A 13,302-nucleotide genomic window follows, 5' to 3' on the forward strand; every position below is an offset into this window, starting at 1 on the left:
TAAGGGTTTTTTGAGGAGACACATGGGCATGTATTTATTACCGTGATACTTCTTAGGAAAAATAGTTTGGACCTAATTTATTTCAGGAATATTGATAAATGCCTTTTAAGTCTTGTTTAGCCCCAGAGGGTATAAGTAAGAGATAAGTAATTTTAATAAGGATTTGTAACCCATCTTTTGCCATACGTGGGGACCCAAAAAACCTTTACATGAAATTGAAAAAAAAAAAAAGTACAATACCAACCAATGAAATCGATTAGTGTGACAGTATATTCAGTATTCCATACCTATGCGCTCCCATTTACCCTTATAGGAAGGGAGATTTGCATTTATTTTGACAATTGCATTTTTAGGGAAGATTGAAGAAAAGGAATAAGGGTGTGATTATTCGTAAGGCAAACCTATATTTGATTTGTTTTTCAATGAAATGGAAAACTTTATAGCTAGAAGGAACATTAAAGATCATATAGCTTAACTCTCATATTATGTAGAAGATACTGTGAGGATAATTCTAGATTCTCTCGGCCAGAATTTTATCCATCCTTGATATTCTCATTTTGCCTGATTAATTTTTTCTTGTGCTTATTCCATTGTAATTAATATTTTAGTTTTTTGTAGCATGTTTTATCTTTCCTACATCATAAATTCCTTCAAGATTTTATGTTTGTTGTTCTATGTGCTAAACTATAATGTAATAAGAATAGAGAATGAATCCATTATTTTGTTGGCATAGGGCACAGCTAGGGAGCAGTTTTCCTTCTACTTAAGCAGGTTGGCACCTCCTCTCTGCAACACATAATTTTATAGAGTTGCTTAAAGCAGTAAGAAACTATATTATTATGTCTCAAAGAGTGACCCATTGTTAGAGATAGGTCTTGAATTCCCAGGTCTTAAAGGATGACTCCACTATATCAAATTGTTTATTCTTTGAATGCTCAATTCAACCTATTTACTGAACTAAGTTGAAATAATTGTTCTGTCTTATTTAAAACAAGATTTGATTTATACCCACCCTTTCAAAACATTTCTGGCTTATAAAAAACTGTCAATTTTCTTGAATATTGGATATAGTATTGGAGATAAAATTGATAAAGGAAAATGTTAAGTCACTTGGTCCTCAGATTTTTAAGCCAAGAGATCAGCTTGTGTTTGCTTTAGCTAATCTCTGTACAATTAGAAAAAGAAGTTGAAGTACTGGGACATTTAACTATGTCTTTAAAGTTTTATTACTGGCCAGTGCGAATCATGCTCACAGAGATTAAAAATATTTCCATAAAGGAATCTAAATTATGAGATATGTTGACTTTTTGCCTTCATGTTCTTGGGAATTTTCTTTCTTTTTTTTTTTTTTTTAATTTTTATTTAATAATTACTTTATATTGACAGAATCCATGCCAGGGTAATTTTTTTTTACAATATTATCCCTTGCACTCGTTTCTGTTCCGGTTTTTCCCCTCCCTCCCTCCACCCTCTCCCCTAGATGGCAAGCAGTCCTATATATGTTGGATATGTTGCAGTATATCCTAGATACAATATATGTTTGCAGAACCGAACAGTTCTCTTGTTGCACAGGGAGAATTGGATTCAGAAGGTAAAAATAACCCGGGAAGAAAAACAAAAATGCAGATAGTTCACATTCGTTTCCCAGTGTTCTTTCTTTGGGTGTAGCTGCTTCTGTCCGTCATTTATCAATTGAAACTCAGTTAGGTCTCTTTGTCAAAGAAATCCACTTCCATCAAAATATGTCCTCATACAATATCGTTGTCGAAGTGTATAATGATCTCCTGGTTCTGCTCATTTCACTTAGCATCAGTTCATGTAAGTCTCGCCAGTCCTCTCTGTATTCATCCTGCTGGTCATTTCTTACAGAACAATAATATTCCATAACATTCATATATCACAATTTACCCAGCCATTCTTCAATTGATGGGCATCCATTCATTTTCCAGTTTCTAGCCACTACAAATAGGGCTGCTACAAACATTTTGGCACATACAAGTCCCTTTCCTTGGGAATTTTCTTAATGTTATCTTTTTTATGACAGCTGTTTTTAAATATTTAAAGGGCTCTCATGTGGAAAAGGGATTAAACTTGTTCTGATTTGGTGTAGAAGATACAACTTGGAGTAATAAATAGAAGTTGTAGAGAAGATGAGGTTAGGAAAAATTCTGAACAAATAAAATTATCAAAAAAATGGAATTGCCTATCTCAGAAGATACTGAATTCCCTTCACAAAAAAAGCAAAGTCTGTATATGTTTAAATTGTAATGAAGAATTATTTAAGTATCTATTAGGCAAGATCACCTCTTAGGTTCCTTTCAATTTTAAGTCTTTATTATTCTGAGGCCATAGTAGGGATAATGAACTGGGAGAAACCTGAGTAATAGAAATGAGGATAAATGATTTCATTCAATAAATATTTATTTAATACATACCTACTTTGTGGTAGGCAATATGCTAGCCAACTGGTACATAGAGACAAAACGAAAGTCCTTATTCCTCAACTTACAAAGTGGTATTCTCCTGAGGAAAGTATATATAATTAAATATAAAATATATTTAAAAGAGTTTTGATTAGGCTTAGAAATGGTAGGGTATGGAGAAACAGGAAGGTAGAATATTTTGATAGATTGCTGAGAAAGAAATAGAAAATTAGGATTTGAAGACATTAATGGCCCAGGAGGACAAGAATCATTAGCACCACTAGAAAAGTTCATGAAAATGAGACAAAGGAAGTTGATGTAGAAGGGAGTACTGAGATGCTAAGCTACCTGAGGAAGATTTAGATTGATTGCTCTTCGGGGAGAGGTAGAGTTCTAGGGGATGGTGGCAGAAGAAGAGAATGGAATGCCTACTTATAATTCTTATAATAGGTAATAACACATTTCATTGATGATTACTTGTAATCAAGCAAAGAAAATATTTTGCATCCCCCATGTTTTTATTGTTTTTAGTTTATTTATTAAACAATTTTTTAACCTTAATTAAAAAATTTTGAATTCCAAATGTTTTCCGCAGCTTATTGAGAAGGCAGCAATGTGATATCCATTATATATGTGAATTCATGTGAAACATAATTTCCTTATTAGTCATATTGTTTTTTTAAAAAGCAAGAAAAAAAGAAAAGCATTATGCTTCAGTCTTTTTTTTTATTATAGCTTTTTATTTACAAGATATATGCATGAATAAGTTTTCAACATTGACAATTGCAAAACCTTTTGTTCCAATTTTTCCCCTCCTTCCCCCCACCCCTTCCCCCAGATGGCAGGTTGACCAATATATGTTAAATATGTTGAAGTATAAGTTAAACATAATATATGTATACATGTCCAAACAGTTATTTTGCTGTACAAAAAGAATTGGACTTTGAAATAGTGTACAATTAGTCTGTGAAGGAAATAAAAAATTATGCTTCAATCTTTATTCAAGATGGAGGTGGATAGTATTTTTCATAATGAAGTCTTTTGCATTGTTTTGCATCATTGTATTGATCAAAAGTAGTTAAGGGTTTCATAGTTGATCATCATTACAATAATGTTGTAACTGTGTACAGTGTTCTGATTCTGCTCGTTTTATTTTGCATCAGTTCATATAACTCTCCAATTTTTCTGAAACCATCTTGCTCATCATTTCTTATAGCACAATAACATTCCATCACAATCATATATCACTCTTTCAGCCATGAACAGCCCTCAATTTCTAGTTCTTTGCCACCACAAAAACAAAGTTCCCTAAATATTTTTGTACTTATCTATCCTTTCCATTTTTCTTTAATCTCTTTGGAATACAGACCTAGTAACTATTGATGGATGAAAGAGTATGCAAGTTTTATAGCCTTTGAGCATAGTACTTGAAATACTTATTAAGCACAGTACTAGGAGCCCAGGAAGCTATAAAGATAGGATACCTGAATGCTTACAGAACTGTGTTTCTAGTAAGCAAGAACAATGGTACACTGCAATAAAGAATACACAGTTCAGTTATTACTGTAAATAGACCAAGAAACAAGTGCCTGTTACATCATGTCTAGTTTCTTGACATCTATTCACATTGAATACCTTCTCTTAACTCTTCCAACTATCATCTTTAGTCAAGTTCTCATCATCTTTTGGCTGGACTTTTGCAGTAGGCTCATAATTATTCTCCTTGCCTCTTGTTCTTTAAACCTCCATACAACTATCCAAAGAGTTTTTCTCATCATGTCACTCCCCTGTGCCTCCCTGTTATTTCTGTGATCAAATATATTAAAACCCTTCACAACTTTGCACCAACCTACATTTTGGATTATTACATTATTTACATTGTTTCCTTTCCTTTCCTGAACTCTTTGGTTCTGCCATACTAGTCTTTTCACTGTTTCTCTGTTATCTCCCTCCCTCCCTCCCACCCTCTCTCCCTCCTTTCCCCTCTTTCTCTCTCTCTCTCTCTCTCTCTCTCTCTCTCTCTCTCTCTCTCTCTCCCTCTCCCCCTCTCTCCCTCTCTCTCTCCCTTTTCCTCTCTTCCTCTTTTTCTCTCTCTTCCTCCCTCCTTCTCTCCCTCTCTCTCTCTTGGCTTGTCTCAGGAAAGAGTAGTATTTCTGATGTGAGGGCTGCTGAGCCCTTTTCAGGGATGCTTTTCACATTTGTGTTGTTTCCTTGTTTCACTCAGTTCTTGCCTGTAGTTCTAAGAAGCTGCAGTATGCACAGCACCTACACCGTAGTAAACTATTTCAACCTGTGGACAAAACCAGATTGGGGGTAATCGACAGGCCTTAGATCTGTCATTGAGTTAGGAGAGTATCTACCCCAAACATGTGAAGACTTCTTCCTAGTGATATGGGCAGAGAACAATTTGTTCTAACAGCCACAAAGCTGAAGCAGGTTCTGTACAGTATTTAGAGCTTAGTTCGACATCACAGATGCTAAGATCATCATCCATTGCATACTGGGCTATTGCTGGTTTTGTTGGTTTTTGTCTTGCCACCATTGGACTTTGATAACTCTAGAATTGAGTGAGACTAACAACTTTGTGCAACTCTGCCTCATTTGAATCCAGTTTATATGCCAGTCAAAAGATATCACCCATACCATTTTTACCTGCCTCAAAGTCCTATGGTAATGGGCTCAGTAGCCCTCACATCAGGAGTACTAGTCTCCCCTGTACAATTATTGGGACAAGTCAGTACAAAAAAGAAGAGAGAGAGATATCATTAGTGAGGAACAGTGAAAAGACCAGTTTGGCAGGACCAAAGAGTTCAGGAAAGGAAAGGAAACAAACCCTGTATGCAGGCAACTCAGGCCATGGAATCATCTTCCCACTGGACTGCAGCAAGATACCTCTTCATCCTTCTGTAAATTATTGCATTGCTTACTTTCTGGCATGAAGAAGAGGCTCACAAAGACACCCTAAAAATTGTCTTCATCTAACTTAATCTTGATCTGCTTACTAGCAGGCAGGTAATCTTCCCTGAAGTAAAAACATAAAAAATTGTACAAAAACTGTTGAAAAATTGATTCTATTCACTTTTGATACATGGAATGTGCATATGCTTGTGGAGAACACAAAATTCAGTAGACCTGAAAGAGAAATGCTTTTGTTGCAAAAGAACTTAGCAGATATTGTGTCCCAGGACACACATTTTTCTGGAGTGGCCACAGTGAAGAGGAATACTGTGAAGCTGGTGTAAGTATTAACATTCAAAGCTAATCTAGTCTACAAGCTTGTATGCCTTCCAAAAGTGAATGACAGCCTCATCACAATGAGATTGCCACTCTGGAGAAATACACCACCATAAGTGTGTATGCTTCCACGATGATGAACCCTCATGAGGTTAAAGAACAATTTTATGAAGACCCTCATCATCAGTGTGCTGAAAGAGAACAAGCTTAAAATTCTGGGTGACTTTGTCACATTAGGCATAGTATTGCAGGGAGTCCTTGGGAGAAATGTAGTCAGAAATAGCAGCCACTTAAACTACTCTGAAGATTTTTAATCTTATGACCTACTCATCATCAGCGCACTGTCTTCCATTTACCTAAATACAAAAAAACTTCATGGATGCAACCTCGCAGCAAACATTGTTATTTATTAGATTATATTATTGTGAGGAAAATATACAGTTAAGATGTGAGAATGGTGAAGATGGAGTGTGACAGGGTGCTGGACAGATAAGGTCATAGACTTAACCTCTCCACTCTAAACGTTCTCATTCAATACAAGAAAAGTGATAACTACCAAAGACTTAGGGTCTAACGGGAAGAGTTCATTGCTAACTTGGAGGGAAAGTTCCACTAGTATACAGTTTACAACAGTGTAACAAAAAAGTAGTGGACAGCTTTAAGAACTTTGATGTACAGCAGCACAGTTACTCATCTGGACTAGAATACTCACAAACATAAGACTGATTTGATGAAAATTCAGAAGCTGCTAAATGAAAAATGAGCACTCCATAGGGTTTATCAACACTATAGTTTATCCATCTCTAAAAAAGGCGGAATCCCTCCAAATTAGCAAGAATCCTGGCACTTTGTAAGATTCTTGGCTTAGTAAGAAGACGGATGAAATTCAGTTTTATGCTGTTTGTAACAGTCCAAAATACTTGTATGATGTCCTGAAGGCCCTTTATGGGCCAAAGATCTATAGTCCATCTCAGCTACTCATTCCTGATGAAGTCACATTGATTAGTTGATGATGCAATCCTGGCAAGATGGGTTGAATGTTTCCGTAGTGTTCATGCTTAACATACTGTCATTGATTAATGCTGAAGTCATTGACCATTTACCTCAGATTGAAGTCAATATCTCTCTACCTGAACTTCCAATTGAAGAAAAGATTTTGAATGTAATTAGGCTCCCCATGTGATACTCATATCCTTAGTGTTCCAAGAACATATCTCACTCTATTTCTTAGCTCTGGATATTTTCTCTGTTGTCCCCTATGCCTGGAATGTCTTCTTTCCTTCATCTCTGCATCTTGTTTTCTTTTAATTAAGTCCCAGCTGCAATTATACTTCAATGGGAAGATTCCTCTTAATTTTATTACTTTCTCTCTGTTAATTATTTTCTGTTTATTCTGTGTATAGATTATTTGTACATATTTGTTTTGAAGCTCATTCCCCCAAATTAGATTGTGAACTACTTGAGGGAAGGGATTGTCTTTTGCACCTATTTGTATCCCCAGTGGTTAGTACATTGACTGGCACATAATAGGCATTTAATAAAGGTCTTTTGATTGATTGTTTGAAATAAACTAGGTGGAGACAATTGAAATAATAGCGTTTATTGAAAAGAAGAAAGCAGGAATATCCAGAGAATATGCATATAGGGAGTTTGTGAGTGATTATAAATAGAAATCAATGAACACTTTTTTAAAATAGTTACCTAAAAATAATTCATGCATAATGAAACTAATTTCCAGACCTTATTTTTAATACAATAGTTTTTGAAAACTATCATCCCATTATTTCTCTGTTGATAAGTTTACATTAATCTAGGTTCATTGATATTATTTAGCATAACATTGGCAGAACAATCTATTGAAGCTTAGTTCCAACATATACACTTGTTCTTGGAAGGAGATAAGGAGATTTAGGAATCCACTCTTTAAAAACTATGCTTTGTTAGAATTTAACTTCCTTAGAAGCATATTATGTTACAATTTAACTTTCACTTACGTGTACAGGAACATTTTGAGTTTAATAATAATAGGAGGAGCCACTAAAGGAAGTTTATCTTTTTATAAATTTCCTATATTCTAGATAAACAGTGAATAGTTATTTCTCTGCTGTCTATAGACTTGTGTAATCCCATTTCTATTGTTCCTTACTATACATTCTAGGAATTTTCTATCAGAACTCTAGACATTTACATATAGTATGAAAACTGTTCGTTTGTTTATTCAAGAAGACTTTTTTAAAAAAAACTTCAAATACCAAGATTCTAATAAACTACAAACTTAGTAAATTTACTTCATTTTTCTGTTGGCTTAGGACTTTTCTGTAACTTTATTTTGAGCATAGTAGAAATACTGTTATTAACCTATAAAGATAACATGATTTAAAAAAAAATTATAATTTTGTTTCCAGTCTCTGTTACTGACTAATAAACTACATGGAACATTTCTCTGATTGCTTTGCAGAAGTCTGAGGAGAATGAATGCAACAATGGATCATCTCAGGAAGATGAGGGATTTATGGGCATGTCCCCCCTCTTACAAGCTCACCATGCCATGGAAAGAATGGAAGAATTTGTATGTAAGGTAAGATGGAAGTTTCTTGTTATCTCTGTTACTTTTGTTATTTTAAGTCAAGAACTAATAAATAGCTCAACTTTTATATTTACCTTAGTGGTAATTTTTGGGTTTTATTGGTAGAGGAAATGTACCAAGTCATTTCAGAGTATAGTATATATACAGTTGCCTCTAGCACCCTTATTAAAGGTTGAACTTGTAAATAAATTTTTTCAATATTTATTTACCGGTATTAATGAGCATGTAGGTGAATTAAGACTAAATAAACATTTTGGGATTTGAAATGTTTGAACTCAAAGAACTTTAAAATGCCTACACAAGAGCCTCATTAGAGTCTGTTCTGACAGAGGATGTGGGTATGAAAATAATTTTTCATTCTTTCTAGAATTTCTCTTATTTGAATAGAATTTCCCATCTGTTTTTATGCCCAGCTGGTGTTCAGTTCAATTGCTAACAGAGCCATCATTTCCAAACTAACCTGATTATCATTTTCTTCAAGAGTCTTGGCTCTAAAGTTTTTTGTTTCATTTATTGTTTTTTTGATTCTTTATCAGATCTTTTTTTTTTTGGAGACTATTTCTTACTAAAAATAGCCAAAATATGATCCTATTGAAAGGGAAGTTGTTTAGTGGAAATATTCTGAGACATCAGTAGTTCTGAAATCTTCTTGTTCATATCATTGTGGGGAAAAAAGGCCCTGGAAGATAAAAGTTTAAAAATAAATCTAGATCTAGACCTATCAAAGAAAGATGAAAAGTACCCATCACTGAAAGAGTGCTCATCAATTGTAGAATGACTTAACCAAGTATATGAATGTTATAGAATACTATTGTATTATAAAAAATGATGAAATGGAGTGTAGTTTCAGAGAACCTAGAAAGACCTGAGAGTTAAATGAGCTCAGGAGAAAAATTTATATAAAAAGAGCTATATTTTATAAAATACCTTCGAAACATTTAGGAACTCAATCAATACAACGACCAACCACAATTCTAGGGGATTCATAATGAAACATGTTACCAAATCCAGTGATCACTCATGTATAGATACTTAAACTTTTTTTTCTTTTTAAATATAGCCAGTATAGAAATTTATTTTACTTCACTTAGTACTTGCTTGTAATAAAAGTTTGGTTTTTCTTGTTATCTTATAGGCTGGAGAAGGAGAGAATATTTAATTTAAAAAATTAAAAGCACTTAGGTCCTTTAGATTTTTTTAAAACGTACATAAAATTTTCTTTCAACTTTATTATTTATATAGAATCCTGGGAAAAGAATTTTAAGTATGGGGTGGGGTTTCTAAATATATCTCAGGAGGTTTGAATCTCTGTTGTCACTAGGCAAAGGGAATGCAAAATAGTACTTTCTTTTTCAGGGATTCCTGTCCTGTAACAAATAATGTGAAATAAATATATTTTTTTTTCAAGAAGGAAGTTAAGGTTACTTAGTAGTCTGAAAAATCATACAAATAAGCATCTAGTTTATGGAGACCAAGAATTTATAGATCACTTGGGACATTATAGATGAAAGTCATCTTGCCTTTTTTTTTTTTTCTTTAAAGCTTGATTGAGAACAATCGAAGTTCTAATTAGCTAATGAGGGGGGAGTAAATGGAGCATTTGTTTATAATGTAAATTTACATTGTTATCTCTAAGTTATGACTGAGAATCAGTGCTATGTAGTGACGGAACAAGACTAAAAGTAACCCTGGATTCTAGTCTTAATTATCTCATAAATTAAGTTACCTTATATAAATCATTTCAGTTGTATTAGACAATCTGTGAGATCATTGTCTAGCTTTAAGAAATTCTAAATCTAGAAATGAGTGGAGAATAAATTTCATATGAGAATTGTATACTGAACTGAATAATAATGCTGTAGCAATGGGACAAAAAAAAGAGTTGGATGTTTAAACATAGGCAAAGAATTCATGATAGAAAAGAAAATAAATGCAAGTCATAGGCTGACATAAGCCCTAGGTTTTTGGAAAATAGAATCAAGAGGAATGACAGGCAGGATTTCATGCATTTAAAAGTTCTATAGGAGAAATTAGTGCAAGAGGAATAGAAACTTTTCAAGAATGAAAATCGGAGGAAATAAAAGGAAACTATTAACAAGGTACCAAAAAACCTGAATTTCCTGAAGAGATTCATGTCATTACAAATCAGGTTAGATTTTTAGAAGATGGAAGCAAGAGCAGGTAATAAAGAATGATCCTCTGTCATGTCCTGGGTAGGAACTGATTCTATTTTGGACCACTACCGTTGGGTATGCCATCTTGATGAAGCCAGCTAGTGCAAAGGTACATAATTCACAGTTATTTGTCCAGTCCTAGGCCATAGTGCAAATATACATCTCCAGCTTTCCACTTTTGATCAAGGAACAATTATTAAATCAATGTACTATCTTTGTTTCTGGAAAGGAAATGTCTATTGAGCCTGATATAACTCTACTCATCTTCCTGATTTCTCAGGCTCAAATACTTTTCACTGGCCATGACTCCATTATATATGTTGTTATCCTGTACTGTAATACTGTGTTCCTTGAGGACAGGAACTGTCTCATTTTTTGTATTTATTTCTCCACCGCATAATTAATTACATGACAATTAATAGGCATCAAATGTTATTTTTCATTCATAAATATGTTAGACTTGTAAAAATAGTATCTGAGCTAAAGTTCAGTAAAATTAAGCTGGCAAGGATAATTAACAAAAAGTGTTTCTGAAGATGCATCCAGGGAAAGACAAGAATAAAAGAAAGGATAAGACAGCTGCTTTGAGTAGATGAAATGATGCTAACTAATGACATTCAGAAGACAGACCTGCTTAATTCTTAATTTTGCTTCTGTTTTTGTCAAGGAGAATGACCATCGCACTGGAAATTTCAGAACAAAAATGGCTTACAGTTGGTCAGTATTAATTTATTAAGCACTTGCTATGTGCCTGACACTGTGCTAATTTCTGGGGATACAAAGAAAGACAAAATGTAGTTCCCAGCCCATCAGAAAGTTATACCTAAATTAGTAAGGAAGTTAGTTAGAAAACACTTAATGGTCTTGATGACCAGTCATCTGGTCCTGATGAATTATATCCTTGGATATTGAAAGAAATGATGAATGTGAATGATTGCTGAACTATTCATAGTGATGAATAACAGTGAAGAAGGGAAGAAGTACTTGGATTACGGAGAAGAATGACTGTTGTTTTCATTAAAAAAAGGGGGAAAAATCAGAATCCACAGAGAAACTACAGCTCAGTGAGTTTGACTCACATTCCTGTGAAAATTCTAGATTAGGATATTGAAGAAATTGTTAGTAAATATCTGTAAAAGGAAGCAGGGATTGTGAAGAACCAACATAATTTCATCAAGATGCTATCATGTGATAAGGAATTTTTTTCCTTAACATGATAAAAAGCAACAGTCAGTAGAAAAAACACTTTCTTAATTAATATAGAAGTAAACAAAGATGCCCTTTCTCTCCACTGTACTTTAGCATTATTCCAGAAATTCTAACAATAGTAGTAAACAAAAAGAAGAATTAAAGATTTAAAGATAGACAAAAAGGAATCAAAACTACCTATTTGATGATAAGATGATGGTTAATTTTGAAAAATTTAGGGAATCTGTATAACAACTAATTGAGATAGTTAATATAATAAAATATCAGAACACAAAATTTAAATGTAAATAAATAGAAATGTACTATAAATATATTTATATCATAATATATAAATGTAAATACAAAATATAAGATGTAGAAGTCAGTAATAGAGAAATCTCATTTAAAATAACTTCAAAATGCATAAAATATCTGAGAGCTAATCTACCAAAACACACTCAATACTTATATAGATAAAATTACACATGATACTTCTAAGAAATAAAAGCCAACTTAAACAGAGAAGTATTTAGTGACTATAGTTGGTTGTTGTAAATAAAATAAAAATGACAATATTGTAAGAGTTCATCTACAAATTGAATGTTAAAACAACAAACTATAAAGAACTATATAGTTATAGTTATAGAACAAAACAAAATGACAAAATTCATTTAGAGGAACAAACAATTTAGACATCAGTGAAAAACCTGAAAAGATAAACATGGGAAATAGCACTTCTAGGTTTCAGTCTATATCGAATAAATTTGAAGATATAAATTGTCTAAGATTGAATTTCCTGTTTGATAAAAACTGCATGGAAAACTTGAAAAATCTGGCAAAAATTTCATTTAGACCAATATTTTATACTGTATTTCTCAATAAAGTCAAACTGAATATATAATAGGAATATTTAAAATATTAGAAGAAGTGATCATAATTCTTTCACAGCTGTCAGTAAATAGGTAAATTCTTATCCAAACTAGAGATTGAGGCAAATTGCAAAAATGAATAATTAAATCATACGGATATGAAAAGCTTTTTCATGAATGAAGGATAAGAGGTTTTAAAAATTACATATCTTTTAAGTTCTGACATCCAAGATTTGTAGACACTTGAAAATACCATAAGAATAAAAGCTTTTTCTCAATAGATAAATAGTCAAAGGATATGAATAAATATTTTTCAAAAGAATTGCAAATTATTGATGCTTTGGAAAGAATGTTATAAGTAACTAATTATAAGAGAATTGGAAAAATCCAGATTTCACTTCTAACCTAGTTAATAGCTACATTTTGTCATCATTTCTCTATAATACTTATTTTAAGATAAAACAAATTAATGGCATTTTGTATTCCCCCCCCATGTTGTAATTCATAAATTTAGCCAAATATAAACAAGAAATAAAATTAATAACTTAAGCAGAATTTTAAGAAAATTACAGATGACTGATCTCTTGCACTTACTGAATGGGATAAAAAGGAATTTACATATCTTTAACATATGTGACATTTTTAATAGCAGTTAGTCATGTTTTGGGACATATAAAGACATCACCAAAAATAAGGCAAGATAAATACCAGACAAATTATTTTCTGATGACAATGTACTAAAAATTATATTCATTAAAGGACTTTTGAAGATATGAAAAAAATTAACTGAAGACTAACCATTTTAAAATCAAATTGAAGAAATAGTT

At 32.8% G+C, this 13,302-nt stretch overlaps 1 protein-coding gene across 2 annotated transcripts in view; it reads left to right on the top strand.

The window, feature by feature from the left end:
• Positions 1-13,302, top strand: part of ADIPOR2 (adiponectin receptor 2) — a 73,048-nt gene that overhangs the window by 38,905 nt on the left and 20,841 nt on the right. For both annotated transcript variants that reach the window (XM_051962832.1, XM_051962831.1), the window contains exon 3: positions 8,116-8,235. In XM_051962832.1, coding sequence (XP_051818792.1) covers positions 8,116-8,235 — 120 coding nt within the window. The remainder of the gene's footprint in view (positions 1-8,115; positions 8,236-13,302) is intronic.

Source organism: Antechinus flavipes, chromosome 5, assembly GCF_016432865.1.
Source record: "Antechinus flavipes isolate AdamAnt ecotype Samford, QLD, Australia chromosome 5, AdamAnt_v2, whole genome shotgun sequence".
NCBI classification, from domain to species: Eukaryota; Metazoa; Chordata; class Mammalia; order Dasyuromorphia; family Dasyuridae; genus Antechinus; species Antechinus flavipes.